The sequence below is a fragment of the Pan troglodytes genome, chromosome 20 (assembly GCF_028858775.2).
Source record: "Pan troglodytes isolate AG18354 chromosome 20, NHGRI_mPanTro3-v2.0_pri, whole genome shotgun sequence".
Taxonomy (NCBI): Eukaryota; Metazoa; Chordata; class Mammalia; order Primates; family Hominidae; genus Pan; species Pan troglodytes.
Genome location: NC_072418.2, coordinates 52,376,791 through 52,396,506, shown reverse-complemented (window position 1 = coordinate 52,396,506; position 19,716 = coordinate 52,376,791). Strand labels below are relative to the sequence as shown.

General features: G+C 58.3%; 2 protein-coding genes across 3 annotated transcripts; one reads left to right on the top strand and one right to left on the bottom strand.

Annotated features, from left to right (window-relative positions):
* Nucleotides 1-981: 981 nt before the first annotated feature.
* On the top strand, nt 982-13,108 carry SLC17A7 (solute carrier family 17 member 7). The gene is made up of 12 exons (XM_016936532.4): nt 982-1,190; nt 5,713-5,965; nt 7,228-7,346; nt 7,632-7,746; nt 7,825-7,912; nt 8,468-8,554; nt 8,646-8,788; nt 9,554-9,703; nt 9,864-9,996; nt 11,060-11,170; nt 11,366-11,493; nt 11,696-13,108. Exons 1-12 carry the CDS (start codon nt 1,129-1,131, stop codon nt 11,987-11,989), a joined length of 1,683 nt encoding a protein of 560 aa, XP_016792021.3. The 5' UTR covers nt 982-1,128; the 3' UTR covers nt 11,990-13,108.
* Nucleotides 13,109-14,001: 893 nt separating this feature from the next.
* Nucleotides 14,002-16,720, bottom strand: GFY (golgi associated olfactory signaling regulator). Of its 2 annotated transcripts, XM_001157010.4 has the most exons (3): nt 15,538-16,720; nt 14,848-15,021; nt 14,002-14,370 (listed from the first exon to the last, which is right to left on the bottom strand). In XM_001157010.4, the coding sequence occupies exons 1-3, from the start codon at nt 16,718-16,720 to the stop codon at nt 14,171-14,173; spliced, it is 1,557 nt and encodes a 518-aa protein (XP_001157010.1). In that variant the 3' UTR covers nt 14,002-14,170. The 2 variants fall into 2 exon arrangements, 1 of the variants encoding a protein (XP_001157010.1); XR_001711879.2 differs by lacking the exon at nt 15,538-16,720 and having other exon boundaries at nt 14,277-14,553; nt 14,848-14,931.
* Between the last annotated feature and the right edge of the window lie 2,996 nt (nt 16,721-19,716).

Below are 19,716 nucleotides of genomic sequence, written 5' to 3'. Positions count from 1 at the left end.
AGGTCAGCGACAGATCCTAGGGGAGGAGACAAATTCAGAGGGCGGGTGAGGATGCCAGGGGGTGCCGATCACAATTTAGGGGGCGGGACAGATCTCAGGGGGTGGAGACAGAACTCAAATAGAGGAATGGATCCCCCGGAGCTAGGGAAGAACTCAGAGCGCGGACAGATCCCAGAGGAGCGGAGAAATAACACAATGGGGAGACTATGGGGTCGCAGCTGGCACTGGCGGGGTGTGTGAAATATAACTGTGGGGGGCGGAAGCCAGAGGGAAGAAAATCGGGGTTAGGGAATGAAACTCAGGGAGAGAAGCAACAGGGAGGAGAGAGACGCCGGAGGGAGAATAGAGCTGGAGGAGTATGGGATTCAAAGGGGAAAGATGGAAACTAAGGAGGAGATGGAGCTCAAGGGTGAAGAACCCGGGTGGCGAAAGGGACTAGAGGGGGACGACAGGTGGATCGAAGTAGGCGTTGGACTTGAGGGGAAAGAATTTCCCTTGAATGAGAAAAGAAAGAACTCCCTGGATGAGACTATTGGAACTGGGGACGAGGTGGGATGGGGATGGAATTGCGGGGTGGGGGCGGGGAGGAGTGAAGGAACTGGAGGATGAACGCAGAGGGAAAGTCAGAGAAGACAGGATTGTAAGGGACGAAATTAGGGGGAACAGAAGTCGGGGAGAGAAATGATGGGGATGAGAACTCAGGAGAGGAGAGAAAATCTGGGTAGGAACCAGGGGTGATGGAACAGGGATAGGGGGAGTAGCCTGGGAAAGGAACAAAACTGGGGGGCGTGAACTCGGAGGCGTGAGTTCAGAACCCACAGGCGTGGTCTTGGAAGGCTCAGGAGGGGACGGGACGAGGATGAAAGGGCTGCGAGAGGGGCGGGTCTGACAGACGAGGGGAGGGGCCTGGTGGGGCCGGGGCGGGGCCTCCCGCGCCCCGCCCCCGGCGCTGAGTCCTGTGACAGCCCCCGGGCCGCCTGCACTTGCAGCCTCCTTCCCCCCGAGCGGAGCTGCGGGGCCGGCCGGGCCGGGGCGGACCCCGGGAACCCGGACGCGGCCGCCCGGGCCCGCGGGCGGGGGGATCGGCGGGGGGGACCGGCGGGGTGACCGGCGGCAGGAGCCGCCACCATGGAGTTCCGCCAGGAGGAGTTTCGGAAGCTAGCGGGTCGTGCTCTCGGGAAGCTGCACCGGTGAGCCTGGCGGGGGTCCCGGGAGAAGAGTGGGAGGATCTGAGGAGGATGCTAATTCCCACCTGGGCGCAGACTGACAGATGAACGGGCGATACCCCGGCATGGGGGTCCACCCATCTGTCCAGTTTTCTGCCGTGGGCTCCGACGGCGCTGTTCTCCCTGGTCGAGCCTTGTCCATTATCCTGTTCATTTTTCTGCACCCCACCCCACCCGGCTCCACTCTTTCTCTGGTGCTGTAAATGCCTCTCTCCCGGGTCTCTGGCTCCTCCCCCACCACTTCTGGGTCTCTGTCCCCGTCTCTTTCTGGATGTCTCTGCCCCCTTTCTCTCTGGGTCTCCGTCTCCCTCTTTTTCCAGATCTCGGCTCCCTTCTCTCTGGGCCCCTCCTTCTCCCTAGATCTCTGCCTCTGCTTCTTTGCGTCTCTGTGCCCCTCTCTCTGGTTCTCTGGCCATTGCTCTCACTGGATCTCTATCAACTCCTGACTCAGAGTCTCTGTCCCCCTCTTTCTGGGTCTCTCCTCTTCCCTGGATCTCTGGTCCCCACTTCTCTGGGTCCCTGTCCCCGTCTCTGTGTTTTAATTCTCCCACCATGGGTCTCTCCGTCTCTCTGTGTCTTTTTCCGTTTCTGTCTGGCATGGAGTTTAATCTGCAGCTAAAGCGGATTGGGGCTCATAGCCCGTTGTCCTTGAGGGGGTGAGGCTGGGTGGAAGAGGTCACAGCACCCTGGGTCCCTGGGAGAGAAAGGAGTTAGAGGCCAAAAATTTCAGTTCCTGGGGTAGGACAGCCTTCCCAAAGGATATAGGCTGGGGCTGACAGGGACTCCCTCCCAACCAGGTTGATGACCCCAGTGACCCGAGTGTCCCTCAGGATAATCTGGACACCTCCCCACAGGCTCTCACCCCCAACCCCAGCTTTGGCTCTAAGTCAGATAAATTACTCAGCTGCGGAAAAGCCTAAAAATATATCTGGCCACAGTGCACGAAGGAGATGGCCTCATCAGCACCATGCCCCTGCCGCCGTGCCCTCAGGCCCTGTCCCCTTGGCCCACAGCCCTGACCCTGTGTTTCGCTGAGCTTCAGTCCACCTCGCTAGGCCATGGGGGTCCTTTGCTAAGTCTAACATCAGTCTTGCTTGCTGCAGATCACCGCTTAGCTCCAAAGTTACCCCACCCTCTAGTAACATGAGAGACAAGAATAAGGCTGGACAGAAGTGGGGGGAGGTGGGCAGGAGGATGGTGCAGTGACGGAGGTTGGCGGTGGAGGGGAAGCTGAGATAACCTCACCCCTTCTTTTTCCAATTTTCCAGCCCCTCCCCACCCTTTTTCTCGCCTCCTTTCACGAGTTTCTCAAAATACATCAGTGTGAAGTCAGGAGAATGAGAGAGAGAGAAAGAGACGTGCTGGTGGAGGGGGCTGGGGGGTGGCAGCGGGAGGGATGTGTTCCTCAGGCCCCTCCCTCAGTCTCTGCCTCTGTTTCTCATCTGTGCTAGGGTTTCTCACAGTCAATCTCTCTCTGGCTCTCACTCTCTGAGTTACCTCTTGGGTCCCCAGAGACACCCGGGCTCTGGCCAGGACCATCAGCAGGGAGTTTGTGCAGAGAAAAGCATTTGCTTCCAATGCCTGGGGTTTGCTCTGATGGTTGGAGGGAGAGGGGAATACCCCATATTAGAGACAACAGGTTGATCTCATTCAATCCTCTAGACAAAGATGGGGAAACTGAGGCTCCATTCTGGGGTTGGGGAGATCAGTGGATGAGTATGAGCCCCATGATTTGAACCCAGGTCAGTCTCCCTCCCAAGCCTAGAACAGAGCTCTTCCTTGAGATGAGTGATGCCACAGCTGGTGGGGAGCTTCCTTGCACCCAGGGTGACTTGGAACAAGGACATGGGGGAATGGGATGCCAGAGAAATGAGAACCCAAGGTGCCTCCTTTCTGAGAGCCAGGTCTTGGGCAGGGGGATGCCGAGGGCCAGTAAGGGATCAAGTCCCATTGCTGTTCTTGTCTGTGACCTTGGAGTGCCACTTCAGCTCCCCGAGCCTCAGTTTCCTTAGTTGTACAATGGGAAGAGAAGAGAGAGCAGAGGGACATAAGGAGACAAAGACGTGGGGGAGTGGACAGAGATCCTGAGAGAAGCAGAGAGAGAGAGAGGGAGACACAGAGAAGTTGAGACATCTCGATTTGGGGTAATGGCCTCCTACGTGTTGCTTTTCCTCATCGCCAAGTCCCCAGGCCTGAGTTTGGGGTATCCAGGGAGGGGAGGGGGATTTGCATCTAGGGTCTCCCTTCTCTGTCCTTGTCCCCTGCAAAGCATCAGGGCCACCTTCATCTCTGTGTCCTTGGTCCTCTTGCTCTAAAATGATTGATATCACCTTGAAGTTCCCTCTTTATTCTCTTGCATTTTTGCCCTTGTCCCCATTTTATAGATGTGGGATACTGAGACCCCCCTGCTTAGACAGCCTTGATTAGAGATCTGACATCTCCTCATATTAACAAGGAATCTCACATCAGGGGCTGCAATCACATCTTGAGTTTCAGGGTCAAATATCATCCGATGTCAACCTGGGTCAGTCTAATCTCTTTGGGTGATGTGTGCTGATGGGTGGGGGGAGTTACTGCCATCCTGTACTATTCGTCCTAGTGGCTTCAATCCCCCCTATCTCTGGCTCTCTGTCTTCTTCCTCTTGGGGTCTCATTCCTACTCCTTCTGGGTTCTGTCCACTCCCTGGCTTCTCCCACCCATGTTTCTTAACTGCCCCTCCCCACCTCCTTAAGTTCTAGGACGGGGAGGGGTTGCTGTGTTCTCGCAGCTCTTCCACCTCCCTCCCCCTGGACCGTCTGGCTGTTCCTTCCTCCCCCGTCCCAGTCTCCCTCGCCTCCATCTGTTCCAGCCCCTTCCTGGGATCCAGCCCGATCCCCTGGCTGCCTACCCACCTCAGAGAGGGGCCGCACCTCACAAATCACGTCCCCAGCCTGTCTATCCTCCGTCTCCCAGGCTCTCCATCTTTCTCTTGCATTCTGGATCTCTGTTCTCATCTCTCTGCATCTATGTCCTATCTCCTGGGTTTCTGTCCCCGCCTCTCTTTGGGACTCTGTCTGCTTCCTTCTCTAGGTTTCCATCTCTTCCCTCTCTGGGTCTCTGTCCCCCTATTTCTAAGTCTCTCTCCCCCTCTCTCTGGGTCTCTGTCTCCCTCTCTCTGGGTCTCTGTCATCCTCTGTGTCTCTGACCCCTCCATCTCTGGGTCTCTGTCCCCCTCTCTATCTGGGTCTCTGTTCCTCTCTCTCTGGGTCTCTGTCTCCCTTTCTCTCTGGGTCTCTGTCCCCCTCTTTCTGGGTCTCTGTCCCACTATGTCTCTGGGTCTCTGTCCCCCTGTTTCTCTGGGTCTCTGTCCCCCTCTCTCTCTGGGTCTCTGCTCCCCTGTTATTCTCTCTCCCTCTCTCTGGGTCTCTGTCCCCCTCTCTATCTGGGTCTCTGTTCCTCTCTCTCTGGGTCTCTGTCTCCCTTTCTCTCTGGGTCTCTGTCCCCCTCTTTCTGGGTCTCTGTCCCGCTATGTCTCTGGGTCTCTGTCCCCCTGTATCTCTGGGTCTCTGTCCCCCTCTCTCTCTGGGTCTCTGCTCCCTTGTTATTCTCTCTCCCTCTCTCTGGGTCTCTGTCTCTTCCTCTCTAGATCTCTGTCCCCCTTTCACTGGATCTCTCTCCCTTCTTCTGTCTGTGACCCCCTCTCTCTGGGCCTCTGTACAACTCCCCCCATCTCTGTCACCCTCTTTTTGGGTCTTTCTCCACCTGTCTGAAGGCACCTCTCTCTCTCTGCAGCCTCTCTCTGGGTTTGAGGCAGCCCTCCAAATACCCTCTTCGTCATCACAGACTTGATTCTGGATCCAGAACGGGCGGGGGCGAGAGTCACGCTGGGGAATGAGCCAATCCCCCTACCAGGGCCATCTGTCCCCTGCCAGGACACCACCCGCCACTCCCCCTCCCTACCCCCTAGGCTGGCAGCCTGGACTCAAGGTTCCCTAGGGATGCCTGGGACGGGCTGCTGGATTCCCAGGGTCCTGGACATCTCCCTACCCCCTAGCAAACGTGGCTGAGAAGCATCTGTTCTTTTGACACCTTTGCTGAAGCATCTCCTTAGCACCTTTTGCTTCCTCGAATAGACTCTTATCTGGGAGAGGCGGCTGGAGAGTCTTTGGGCCTCGGAATGGGGGCACAGGCTCTTTAATCCCAAAGGGTTGTCTGGGGTCTAAGTCTCCTGAGTTGAAGGATTTGACAGAGCTGGGAGAGGGGGACTGAAGACCGTCAATGTGAAGAAGGAGGGGGCTGGGGGCCTGAATTCCCGGTCTGAGGGAGATGGAGGATTTCTGGATCAGGGGGGCGAAGGGAGCCAGGGACCTGGACTCTTGGTGAAGGAGGAGGTGCGGGCTTAGAATTCTGGATGTTGAAAAGCAGGTTTTGCCCTGGATCCTGGTCTTGGGGGTGAGGGGGCTGGGGGCCTGGACTTCCGAGTCTCTGGCTCTTGCTGTCCCGCAGCCTTCTGGAGAAGCGGCAGGAAGGCGCGGAGACGCTGGAGCTGAGTGCGGATGGGCGCCCGGTGACCACGCAGACCCGGGACCCGCCGGTGGTGGACTGCACCTGCTTCGGCCTCCCTCGCCGCTACATTATCGCCATCATGAGTGGTCTGGGCTTCTGCATCAGCTTTGGCATCCGCTGCAACCTGGGCGTGGCCATCGTCTCCATGGTCAATAACAGCACGACCCACCGCGGGGGCCACGTGGTGGTGCAGGTAGCTCAAGGCCTGAGCCCTTGCAGAGCCCCGCCCCGCTCACCGAGCTCCGCCTACGCCCCCATGACGTCACATTCACCCACCAGACGTCCAGGCCACGCCCCTTCCGAAACGCTGTCGGAATAGCTCCGCCCAATCCGTGCGCCCCTTAGTTCTGACCTCGCCTTAGGGGCCGCCTCCGTTTCCTAAGCCCCGTCCTGATCTAAATGAAGTCCCGCCCTTATTTCCAGGGGCTTGATTGAAAAATGTAGAGTCCGCCCCAACATCAGGTTCCCTAGGGGTTGCCCCTGCCCCATTTTGGACCTACTAGCAATTTTGCTCACGCCTGTACCCCAAGCTCATGTCCCCGGGTCACATCTATTTAATCTCAGTCCCATCTCAGGTTCCTCCCTGAATGTGATCCTTTTTTGAAACCCTGCCACTGCCTACGTCCCACTGCATGTGTTGTGTCCCTTATCTAAAGACCCACAGGGTCTCCCAGGCTACGGTGCAGTGGAGCCATTGCTCTGTCGCCCAAGCTGGAGTGCAGTGGCACCATCACTGCAGCCTCGAACTCCTGGGCTCAAGTGACTCTCCTGCCTCAGCCTTCTGAGCAGCTGGGACTACAGGCGTGCGCCGGCATACCCAGCTAACATTTTAATTTTTATCTTTGTAGAGACAAGGTCTCCCTATGTTGCCCAGGCTGGTCTCGGACTCCTGGGCTCAAGCGATCCTCCTGCCTCGGCCTCCCAGTCCTGGGAGTACAGGCGTGAGCCACCGTGCCCTGTCCTTTCTCCTATTTTAATTTCAGCATAGGCCTTGCCCCTGCATCAGAAAAGAGTCCTGATTTGTGCCTTTGTCCTACCTGAAGTTCCTCCCCTTGCTCCCTTCCAATCTGGTCCGCCCCCTTGGCTGCTTCGTGTCCCCGCCTGGACCCTGTGCAGGTCACTCCGCAAACGCTCATAAGCTGGATATAAGTGGAGAGAGTCATCATCATACATGGGCCCCTAGGCTTTCATGGAGGCAAGGAAGCAGGCAAAGCAAGGCGTCTAGGTGGTGATGGACTCCATTGTTAAGGCAGCATAGGCCCTAGCAACGTGGAAGAGCGGAGTTTGTAGACTTTAATTGACAGAAAGATAGTGTGAGCTTTGATTGGCAGGCGTTTGGAGGTGGGAGGGGTTCCTCGTTGCTGATAGGTCGAGACGCTAAGTCTGTGGGTGCTGATTGGTGGAGCGGCAGAGCCTGGACAGGGCGGCTGATTTAATGTACATTTTGGCCCGCAGAAAGCCCAGTTCAGCTGGGATCCAGAGACTGTCGGCCTCATACACGGCTCCTTTTTCTGGGGCTACATTGTCACTCAGATTCCAGGAGGATTTATCTGTCAAAAATTTGCAGCCAACAGGTACAGTGGTGGGGTCTCAAAGTGGGCGGTAACTACAGTTGTGTGGGTGGAGTTAGAGGGCGTGGTCTTGAATTTGCGGGCTGGCTCTGGTAAATGGGAGAAGCCTGGATTTGGGGGTGGGTCTTAGAGAAAGGTGGGGCTTGCGATTGAGGAAGGTGTAAGTCAGAGAGGTGGTGGGACCTGGGGTCCCGGGGACCACTGGGCCTAGCTTGCTGTGGGCGGGAAAGGCAGAATCCCGGGCATGGCTGGATAGCTTGGATTCTTTTCTCTGACCCTTCCCATCAGAGTTTTCGGCTTTGCTATTGTGGCAACATCCACTCTAAACATGCTGATCCCCTCAGCTGCCCGCGTCCACTATGGCTGTGTCATCTTCGTGAGGATCCTGCAGGGGTTGGTAGAGGTAAATCCCCGCCTGATATGACCCTGCCCTCGCTCGGACCCTGCCTCTTCTCAGTGACCTTGGTTTTCTCCTCTTTAGGGGGTCACATACCCCGCCTGCCATGGGATCTGGAGCAAATGGGCCCCACCCTTAGAACGGAGTCGCCTGGCGACGACAGCCTTTTGTGGTGAGAGGAAGAGGGATCCTCACTCCTGAATCTGAGGGAGGAGGGGTTGGGGCCTGGACTGTTGGGTCTGAGCGGGGAGGGGCTGGGGGGGCTGAACTCCTGTGTCTGAGGGAGGAGGAGAAGACTCTGGACCTGGACTCCCAGGTCTGAGGGAAGAGGGGCTGGGGCTGGACTCCTGGGTCTGAGAGAGGAGGGGCTGGGGGCCTGGACTCTTGGGTCTGAGGGAGGAGGGACTGGAGGCCCGCACTCCTGGGTCTGAGAGGAGGAGCTGAGGGCCTGCACTCCTGTGTCTGAGAGAGGAGGGGTTGGGCCTGGACTCCTGGGTCTGAGGGAGGAGGAGCTGGGGGCCTGGACTCCTGGGTCTGGGGGAGGAGGAGCTGGGGGCCTGGACTCTTGGGTCCGAGCGAGGAGGGGCTAGGCCTGGATTCCTGGGTCTAAGGGAGGAGGGGCTGTGGCCTGTAATTCAGTGTCTGGAAAGGTGGAAGTGGTGGGGGTCCGCACTCCTTGATCTGAGGGAAGATGGGCCTGTTCTCTCCCCCGCATCCTCCCCCTTAGGTTCCTATGCTGGGGCGGTGGTGGCGATGCCCCTCGCCGGGGTCCTTGTGCAGTACTCAGGATGGAGCTCTGTTTTCTACGTCTACGGTGAGGGACCCGGATGCCTGGTTCCGGGTGGCGCTGGGGCGGAGCGGGGCCGGTCCTCACCTCGCTCCCATCCCCCTCCTGACCCCCCCAGGCAGCTTCGGGATCTTCTGGTACCTGTTCTGGCTGCTCGTCTCCTACGAGTCCCCCGCGCTGCACCCCAGCATCTCGGAGGAGGAGCGCAAGTACATCGAGGACGCCATCGGAGAGAGCGCGAAACTCATGAACCCCCTCACGGTCCGGGACCAAATCTTCGGGGAAGGGGCGGGGAGAGATAGCAAGCCACGAACCTGCACAGCGTGTAGATCAGGGAGGGTTCCTGCAGACTCTAGAGGAGACGGGACTGGAACGCAAAGAGAGGGCTAGAACCTAGGAGGCGGGTTGCAACCCGCGGAGGACGGGATTCTCAGGTGCTGGGGGCAGGGTTAGGTCGGGAGTTGAGCAGGATTAGAACCACTGACAGGGCATGGTTAAAGCCAGCAGAGAAGGGATTAGAATGTGGGGGGTTTTGCTTAGACCTTGAGTTGAGGCTGTATTTTGGGAGCATTTTTGATAAAAAGAGACTCCTAGGGCAGGCTCAGTGGCTTCCGCCTGCAATCCCAACACTTTGGGGGTGGAGACTGCAGGATCGCTTGAGCCCAGGAGTTCCAGACCAGCTTGGGCAACATGGCGAAACCCCCGTCTCTACTCAAAATACAAAATACAAAAAGTAAAAATAAAAATAAAAAAAGAAAAAGACAGGTTCCTGAGGGGCCCGGACACCTGCGGACCTGAGAGGCTACCATAGGGCCAGGACCCCTTCATCACTCAAGTGTCACCTTGAGGCTAGGATCCCTGGGTCCCCACTGCAACATGGTGTAGCCCGCGCCTTTGGGTCCATAGAAGTTTCAGTGCGGTCGGGATCCTTTGGTCTCTGCAGAACTACACTGTGGTCCCTGAAGGGACTCGGAGAAGCCCTCAGCCCCGCTCCCCGTCTTAGCGGCCCTCCCCTCGCCCCCACAGAAGTTTAGCACTCCCTGGCGGCGCTTCTTCACGTCTATGCCAGTCTATGCCATCATCGTGGCCAACTTCTGCCGCAGCTGGACGTTCTACCTGCTGCTCATCTCCCAGCCCGCCTACTTCGAAGAAGTGTTCGGCTTCGAGATCAGCAAGGTAGAGCCCAGGAGGAGAGGGCAGGGGGGCGCGGAGGGGTCGGCGGGAGGGAACTGGCGGCGATCCCGAGGCAGGGAGGAGCCGGTGGTGCACGGACCGGGCAGAGACGCCGAGCCGGCGGCCCCGAACCCTAGTGTCCCCTGTACACCTGTTCCCGCAGGTAGGCCTGGTGTCCGCGCTGCCCCACCTGGTCATGACCATCATCGTGCCCATCGGCGGCCAGATCGCGGACTTCCTGCGGAGCCGCCGCATCATGTCCACCACCAACGTGCGCAAGTTGATGAACTGCGGAGGTGAGTGGGGAGGGGCCTGGGCCGGCTCTAGGACAGCCTGGGTGGAGCAGAGCGGGATTGAGAGGTGATGGGGAGTGGTTACAGGCGGAAACCATCCAGCCTGCCCCAGGAGTCCCTTTCTATGCAAAGGGCCGTGGCCAACAGGGTGGAGCCGGGGCAGGGCAGGCCTGGATGAAAGGGACTGTCACGCGGCCGTCCAAGGGGCCACCGCGTGGAAGGGCAGGGTGAGCGAGACTTCCCGGGTGGAGCAGAGGCAAGACCGAGTTGGGCCTGGAGGGACAAGGCCTGCACAAAGTTGGGTGTGGTAGGACACGAACTAGGTGATGAAGAGGCGCTAAGAGTAAGGCACCTGGAGAGACAGGGTCTAGGGGGCCTGCTGTCTAACAAGTGAGATTTGCTAGGCGTGGTGGCGCGCGCCTGTGGTCCCATCTACTTGGGAGGCTGAGAAGGGAGGATCGCTGGAGCCCAGAAGTGCGAGGCCGCAGTGAGCTATGATCGCGCCGCAGCACTCCAGCCTGGGCGACAGAGCGAGACTTTGTTTCTAGAAAAATTAAAATTACAATTAAAAATTAAAAAACAGGCAGGGCATGGTGGCTAACCCCTGTAATCCCAGCACTTTCGGAGGCGAAGGCCGGTGGATCACTTGAGCTCAGGAGTTTGAGACCAGCCTGGGCAACATCGTGAGACTTTGTCTCTTAAAAAAAAAAAAAAATCAAAAATTAAAAAAAACCCCAAAAACTCATGAGTGGGGATTGAGGGGAAGGTGTGAATGTGCACAGCAGGGATCCTGCGTGTTCGGGGAGTGGCCTAGTCAAGGGGTGGAGCTACGGGAGGGGCGATGGAGCTGGTGGGCGTGGTCAGGGCTGGGTCTTGGAGAAGTAGGGGCCTGGTTAGGGTGGGTGCGGGTGGCGTGGAGGGCGCGAAGAGGCCTGGGCGTGGAGGTGGCCAGACTGGGGCGGATAGAAGCGGTTTGGGGCTGGAGCAGTTCTGGAAGGGCGGTGTGGGGCAGCCTGCGCCCTGCTCCGGCCGACACTCAGGAGACGCGGGCCCCCCCTCCCCGTAGGCTTCGGCATGGAAGCCACGCTGCTGTTGGTGGTCGGCTACTCGCACTCCAAGGGCGTGGCCATCTCCTTCCTGGTCCTAGCCGTGGGCTTCAGCGGCTTCGCCATCTCTGGTGAGAACCGCGGATCCGCAGCTTGGGGGACTCTGGTCAGCTCTGTAGGGAACTTCCTGGCTCAGGAACGGGGCTTCTCAGCCTCACAAAAGGTGGAACATGAGTGGCGGGGAGGGGAGAGGGTTGAGAACGTCCCAGTGGGAATCACTCGAGTGAGATTCTGGTGTGACGCCTTCCGACTTGTCTTTCCGCCAGGGTTCAACGTGAACCACCTGGACATAGCCCCGCGCTACGCCAGCATCCTCATGGGCATCTCCAACGGCGTGGGCACACTGTCGGGCATGGTGTGCCCCATCATCGTGGGGGCCATGACTAAGCACAAGGTCGGTGCCGCAGTCCTGACTCAGTCTGCCTCCAAGTGTGTGCTTCGTACCTAACTGACCACGTGGTGGCACTGTCTCTGGGGTGCCATCCCTGCCTTTTCAGCCTCTCTGGGTCTCTGCCTCCCTTCCTCTAGGCCTCCCCCTCTCTCCGCCTCTGTTTCTTTGTCCTCCCATTTGACCTCAGCCCTATTGTCCCCTGCAGACTCGGGAGGAGTGGCAGTACGTGTTCCTAATTGCCTCCCTGGTGCACTATGGAGGTGTCATCTTCTACGGGGTCTTTGCTTCTGGAGAGAAGCAGCCGTGGGCAGAGCCTGAGGAGATGAGCGAGGAGAAGTGTGGCTTCGTTGGCCATGACCAGCTGGCTGGCAGTGACGACAGCGAAATGGAGGATGAGGCTGAGCCCCCGGGGGCACCCCCTGCACCACCGCCCTCCTATGGGGCCACACACAGCACATTTCAGCCCCCCAGGCCCCCACCCCCTGTCCGGGACTACTGACCATGTGCCTCCCACTGAATGGCAGTTTCCAGGACCTCCATTCCACTCATCTCTGGCCTGAGTGACAGTGTCAAGGAACCCCGCTCCTCTCTGTCCTGCCTCAGGCCTAAGAAGCACTCTCCCTTGTTCCCAGTGCTGTCAAATCCTCTTTCCTTCCCAATTGCCTCTCAGGGGTAGTGAAGCTGCAGACTGACAGTTTCAAGGATACCCAAATTCCCCTAAAGGTTCCCTCTCCACCCGTTCTGCCTCAGTGGTTTCAAATCTCTCCTTTCAGGGCTTTATTTGAATGGACAGTTTGACCTCTTACTCTCTCTTGTGGTTTTGAGGCACCCCCACCCCCCCGCTTTCCTTTATCTCCAGGGACTCTCAGGCTAACCTTTGAGATCACTCAGCTCCCATCTCCTTTCAGAAAAATTCAAGGTCCTCCTCTAGAAGTTTCAAATCTCTCCCGACTCTGTTCTGCATCTTCCAGATTGGTTTAACCAATTACTCGTCCCCGCCATTCCAGGGATTGATTCTCACCAGCGTTTCTGAGGGAAAATGGCGGTTTCAAGTCCCCCCTTCCTTGCCCACTTCACATCTCCCCTACCAGCAGATTCTGCGAAAGCACCAAATTTCCCAAGACCCTCTTCTCCCTAGCTTAGCATAATGTCTGGGGAAACAACCAAAATCGCAATTTTAACAATATGCCTCTCCACCCCCGTGCACTTTTTCTGACATGGTTTTCAGGTCTAAATAGCGGCTGCTCCAGTCCATGAACTCAAAGGTTTGAAGCTACCACCATTGAACTCCCCCATGGTGGTTTCATGATGCCCCCTCCCCAATTCCTCGCACTTTATTCTCCTGGGTGGTTTCGAACTACCCTGTTTCTCAGTGGCCATTTGTTGTGTCCCTCAGGGGCTTAATGACTCAAAATCTGGGATCCTTCCCCTCTCAGACACCCCTCTTTCAGCTTAGAATTTGGGGAACCTATAGAGAAGTCACAGAATCCCATGAAAGGGAATGGGGCAGGAGACAGGGGTGTTTTTTCCCAGTGCAGGGTTGTGTCTTTGTGTCTCTGTCTCTGTGACTGTAAATCCTGCCCTGCCCCACTCCCAATAAAAGCTTTGGTGTACAGGCTCAGTTGTTCTTGGCTGTGGAGGTCACACAGGCATCCTGGTCCCCAGCCCCGTCCTCCCTCAGACCGAGGAGTTCAGGCCCCTAGCTCCTCCTTCCTCAGTTCCAGGGATCCAGGCCCCAGCCCCTCCTCCCCCAGACTCAGGGGTCCAGGCCCCCAGCCCCGCCTCCCCCAGACCCAGGGGTCCAGGCCCCCAGCCCTGCCTCCCTCAGACCCAGGGTTTCAGGCCCCCAGCCCCTCCTCTCCCGGAACCAGGAGTCCAGGCCCCAGCCCCTCCTCTCCCGGAACCAGGAGTCCAGGCCCCAGCCCCTCCTCCCTCAGATCCAGGAGTCCAGGCCCCAGCCCCTCCTCCCTCAGATCCAGGAGTCCAGGCCCCAGCCCCTCCTCCCTCAGACCCTGGGGTCCAGGCCCCCAGCACCTCCTCCCTCAGACCCAGGAGTCCAGGAACCCAGACCCTCCTTCCTCAGATGCAGGAGCCCAGGCCCCCAGCCCCTCCTCCCTCAGACCCGGGAGTCCAGATCCCCAGTCCCGCCTCTCCCAGACCCAGGGGTCCAGGCCCCCAGCCCCGCCTCCCTCAGACCCAGGGGTTCAGGACCCCAGCCCCTCCTCTCCCAGACCCAAAAGTCCAGGCCCCAGCCCCTCCTCCCTCAGATCCAGGAGTCCAGGGCCCCAGCCCCTCCTCCCTCAGACCCAGGAGTCCAGGCCCCAGCCCCTCCTCCCTCAGACCCAGGAGTCCAGACCCCCGCCCCTCCTCCCTCAGACCCAGGAGTCCAGGCCCCAGCCCCTCCTCCCTCAGACCCAGGGGTCCAGACCCCAGCCTCTCCTCCCTAAGTTTCAGCGGTCTCAGACTCCAGCCCCTCCCACCCCAGGGCTCAGGCCAGAGGAGGGGTCTAGCCATGGGAACATGATATTTATTCGGTCTCAGACCTTGTTCTCTGATCACAGCGCAAGCATCTCTGTATATTAGACCCTTTATCCGGGGGACTACTCTAGCTAAGCATGCCAGAAGCGCAGGGTTTTCCTTCACTGTGGGGATGTGCAGGTCCGGCAGAACTCGGTGGGGCTCACACGAAGTTGTTGGGGAGCGTGGCGGGGGACAGGGCCTCCAGACGCTGCGGGCGACCCCCGCGGGGCGGCGGGGGCAGCTTTGGTGGCAGAGGAGGTGTGGGCGGGGGCTGCTTGGTGGCGATGTGGGAAGGGACCCAGGTATCCGGAGCATAAAAGTAGAGGTCGTAGGGGTCTTTCGGGGCGTCCAAATGCAGAACTGTGGGTGCAAAGGGGCGTGGTCATCTCTGGGCTGACCCTCCAGGGCCGCTTTTGTGCGGCCGACCGATCAGGAGGCCGGAGAGAGGATTCCGATTCTGCATTTGAACTGAGTTTTCAATAAAAAGGGTGGGGGCCGCTCCAGAAACCAGGAGGCGTGGCGTCCGAGCAGCAGCGGCGGGGCCTGCAGTGGAGGGCGGGAAGTACAGGGCTCCGGGCCGCGTACCTGGAGGGGCAGGGGCGGGGCTGGCGGGGACGGCCGGCTCTGGGCCTGAAGCCGTTTCCAACCGCATTGGGAGCGGCACTGGGCTCTTGGGTGAAATTGCAGACATTTAGGGGGCTGGACGTTGCCATGGAAGAGCCGGGGCTTTCATTGACCTTGGGTGGGGGACCTGTGCTTTTTTGGCTGGGCGCCCTGTAGTGCCGGGAGAGACCAGGTTATGGAAAAGTGCAGGCATTCAAGGGGCAGGGCGCTCACCCGGTTCATCTCCGTCGTCCGGAAGCCGGTGATGTGCGAAGGGCCGCTGTCTAGCTGCCCGGCGGTAAAGACACCACAGCAGCACAAAGATGCCGATCAGCAGCGCGGTCCCCGCGAAGAACAGGCAGAGGGCCCCGCCTGCTGCGCCACGTGGTCGCCCCACCAGAGTCACGCCTGAAGGGGGATACCAGCAATCTAAGCTCCTAACCCCCTCCTCTCTCAGACCCAGGGGTCCAAGCTCCTAGCCCCTCCTCCCTCAGATCCAGGAATTCCTGTTCCCAAACCCTTCTCCCTCAGACCCAGGAGTCCAGACCCCAGCCCGTCCTCCCTCGCACCCAGGAGTCCAGGCCCCCAGCCCCTCCTCCCTCGCACCCAGGAGTCCAGGCCCCCAGCCCCTCCTCCCTCGGACCCAGGAGTCCAAACCCCAGCCCGTCCTCCCTCGGACCCAGAAGTCCAGGCCCCCAGCCCGTCCTCCCTCGGACCCAGGAGTCCAGGCCCCCAGCCCGTCCTCCCTCGGACCCAGGAGTCCAGGCCCCCAGCCCGTCCTCCCTCGGACCCAGGAGTCCAGGCCCCCAGCCCGTCCTCCCTCGGACCCAGGAGTCCAGGCCCCCAGCCTCTCCTCCCTCGGACCCAGGAATCCAGGCCCCCAGCCCCTCCCTCAGACTCAGGAGTCCGGCTCCTGCCCCTCACCGGTCTCCTTCACTCGCTCCACCACGATGATGGTGTTGACTCCCTCACCTCGGCTGTGCCTCTGGGGTGCCCGCAGAGTGGCAGGGGCCAACTGACTGGGGCGCCCTGGAAGAGCAGGGGGACCTGCAATCCGGGCTGAGGGAGGAGGGGCGTTGGACTCCTTAGGGCCAGAGTTCTGGGGGGCCTTCAGCTCAACCATTCCTGGAGAATCTGAAGTGGGCAATTTTGGGGAGTCGTGCTGGATGGCTGCAGGTGTTCCTGGTTTGGGATTCAGGGACAGCTCATTTAGAGCAGTAGCGTCATCCTTGAAGGGCACAGGTGTTTCTGGGTAGAGACTAGTGGAGATTTGAGGGTCGGAGGTCCTGGGTACATCTGTTGCATTTTGGTAGTAGGTTGTGGGGAATTCTGTTTGGGAAATTTCGGTGGGGCTGGGATTGTGGGTCACATGGGATTCTGGGTGGGGGGTTTTAGAAGGGTCAGGATGGAGAGCTTGGAGAAATTCAGAGTTTGGGGTCTCAGTGGAGTTGAGGTCATGCTTTTCTGGGGATTTGGGGTCAGGGGTCTTGGTAGGGTTAGTGTTTGAGGTCTCGGGGAGTTCTGCCTGTGAGACTTCAGTGGCATTAAGCTGCAGAATCTCTGGGGATTCTTGGGGTATAGTTTGCATAAGGTCAGTGTTTGGGGTCTCAGGAAATTCTGGGCGTGAAGTTTTGGAGAAGTTAGGTTTGGGGGTCTCAGGGGATCCTGGGTGTGGCATTTCAGTTGGGCCAGGTGTGGGGGTCTCAGAAGACTCTGGGTGTGCCATTTTGGAGAGGTTAGTTTTGGGCATGTCCAGGGATTCTGATATTGAGGTTGTGAGTGAGTCAGCTTTGGGGGTCTCAGGAGACTCTGGGTGCGGGGTTTCTCGGAGGTCAGGGTTGGGGGGCTCAGTGAAGTCAAGTGGGAAGCTTTCCAGGGAAACCGTATGAGGTGGTTTGGAAGGCTCAGGGTAAGGAGTCCCAGGAAATTCTGGGTTAAGACGATCTCGTGTGGAATTTTCAGAAGCACCCTTCAGAGGGGAAGTCTCAGAGGGGTGGGCCATGTCCGGAAAGCCACAGCCCAAAGGCAGAGGGGCTGAGGGAGCGGCCTTGGACCTCAGGCCGGCGAGGAGGAAGACGAGGAAGAGGATCCGGCTGAATGATTTCATAGCTGTGGGAGATACCTATAGCTGCGGGGGGGAGCGGGAAGGAAGGGGTTAAGGCCGAAGGCTCCCAGGAGCCCCGCCCACTCCCGGAGGCCACGCCCACTGGAACACAGGTGGACCACGTCCGTCCGGGGCCCAGCTTGGCGCCAGGGATGGGAAGATAACTCAATCGCAAGTCCCTTGGAGGCTTGTGGGGCGATGGCCCAGGTAGCCAAGGGAGACTGAGGCGCGGGGCTACTTGGGAGTCGTAGTTAATTTCCTGATCTGTTTCAGCGAGGGGTCCTAGAAAAATTGGGAAAGAACGACACTTCTCCAGGCCCCAGATCTCCTCGACTTCGACTTTGGGGAGTGTCAGGGCTTCGAGGGGACGTGGGATCTCCTTCCTCTCCGAGGTCCCCCGGGACACCTTGACTCAACAGTTGTTTACACTACAGGAGGCTCCTAACGGCTGAGGGCTGGACTCATGGATTTGAGAGAGGAGGGAGACATTTGGGCTCTGGGTTAAGAAGGTTGCTGGGGGTTCAGACTCCTGGGTCTTGCAGGGTGAGGGGGCTGAGGTTCCTGGCTCCTGGTTCTTTAGAGAGGAGAAGGCTGGAAGTTCAGGTGCCTAGAATTTTGAGGGAGCAAGGTTTGGGGGCTGGATTGCAGGGGTGAAAGGAGATAAGAGGCCTTGAGCTCTTGGTTCCTGAGTTAGAAAGGAATTGGGAGCTCTGAGTCCTCCAGAAATAGGGTCTGGGGTCTGGGCTCTGCAGAGTGGAGGGGTAGGGACTTGAAGAAGAGAGCTTTGGGGCAGGACTCTCAAGTCTGTTATTGAAGATGGAGCTAGGATTTCAGCATCTCCGGGGCCAGTCTGGACAGAGAAGCATAGGTCTGTGTTCAGGTGGAGGTGGAGGCGGCCGACACATCGATGGGACAGGCTTACTTGAGGTCCTGGGGTCTCTTACCTGCTCTGGTGTCCAAGGTAACAGCAGATAAGCAGAGCTGGATGCAGAGAACGGTGAATGTTGCAGAACAGATCTGGGCAGGGCGGTGGGAGGTAGGGTCTCAGGGGCACACAGGTGACGCACCTGACCCCCTCCCAGGGGATCCTGGGAGCCTAGCGACAGACTTAGACTCTTAAAGGGACAGAAGTAAAGGACATTTTCTCTGGGGTGGGGAAGGGAGTTAGAAACTGGATTGATCTAGTGGAGATGTGGCCCAAATTATTTTTTTGAAACCAGTGGTCCTGGCCCTCTACCCTCTCCTACCTGAAAACCCAGGGGTCTAGTTCCCTGGTACCTTCCTATTTCAAGTTCCCTAAGTTGTATCCCCCAGCTCCCTCCCCCCAGACTCAGAACTCCAGTCCTCTAGCTCCTTCCTTCCTCAGATTCAGGAATCCAAGTCCCCAGCCTCCTCCTCCCCCAGAACATAGGAATCTGGGTCCCTGTCCCATCCACTCTTAGACTCAGGAGTCCAAGCTTCTGCCACCACCTTCCTAGGAAACTAGGAGCCCAAGTTCCCACATCCCAAGTTGCTACTGCTCTGTAGGACTTCCAAGTTTTGCCCATCTTCTCCTCACTGTGTATAAAGGCCCCTCTTTTTTAATTTTTTTTTTTTTTTTTTTTGAGACAGAGTCTCACTCTGTTGCCCAGGCTGGAGTGCAGTGGTGCGATCTCGGCTCACTGTAACCTCCCTCTCCCAGGTTCAAGCGATTTTCCTGCCTCAGCCTCCCAAGTAGCTGGGATTACACCACACCTAATTTATGTATTTTTGTAGAGAAGGAGTTTCGCCATGTTGGCCAGGCTGGTCTCGAACTCCTGACCTCAAGTGATCCACCCACCACGGCCTTCCAAAGTGCTGGGATTACAGGCATGAGCCACAGCACCCGGCTGAGGCCCCTCTTAAGAGTCAGTGTGGACTGGGTGTGCTGGCTCACGCCTGTAATCCCAACACTCTGGGAGGCCAAGGAGGGCAGATCACAAGGTCAGGAGTTCAAGACCAGCCTGGCCAACAGTTTGGCGAAACCTTATCTCTACTAAAAATACAAAAATTAGCTGGGCGTGATGGTGGGCACCTGTAATCCCAGCTACTCAGGAGGCTGAGGCAGGACAATGGCTTGAACCTGGGAGGTGGAGGTTGCAGTGAGCCGAGATAGTGCCATTGCACTCCAGCCTGGGCAACAAGAGCAAGACTCCATCTCAAACAGACAAACATACACACAAAAAAAGAGTCAGTGTGAGGAGGACTGGGCTTTAATCTTCACAGCACCCCCAAACTCCTCCCAGATAAGGGCTTAGACACATCCTTAGGGCAGCTCAGGAGCCCTGTCTGTTTTCCCCTCTTCTCACTCTCTCTGAGGTTTTTCTGATGTGGTCTGTCACTTTTCCTGTCCTCACACCCCTGCCACACGTACCCTTTGCCATTTCTTGCCTTTCCCCCCTCCCTACCTCGCCCTCGATCTTTCTGGGCCTCTCCCTGCTGTATTTATCTCTGGGCAGCTCCTTCCAGACCAGGACGTCCCTCCATTTCCGTCTGTCTTTCTGAGAGCCTTTTCTTTCCCTCCTCCATCTCCATCTGACTGTTCGTTTCCATCTCCTTCGCTCTCTTTTCTTGTTTTCTTCCTTTTCCTTTCTTTTTCTGTCGTTCCCATTCTTTCTCTCTATTTCTTCCTCGGCCACTCTGTCTTTGTCCTTCTCTTTGTGTCTCTGTTCCTCTGACGGTCCTTCCGCCATTCTCTATTTTTAGCCCTCTGACACACCCCCTGTGTCCACCTCTCTGTCTGTCTGTCTCTCCCCCTCCCTCGTCTCAGGTCCAGCTTCTGGTCCCAATTAGTTGGTGGCGGCCAAGGCAGCGGCAGGTCCCCCACCCCCGGCTCCTCATTACCGCTGGCGGCTCCTAATGAGCCTGGGGAGGGGGTGACCCCGCGTCCCCGGCCCCCCGGCCTGCGTCACTGCCCGGTGCGGGGGCTGCGGAGGCGATATAAGGGGGCTGCCAGCATCGCTGACCCAGCCCACTGCACG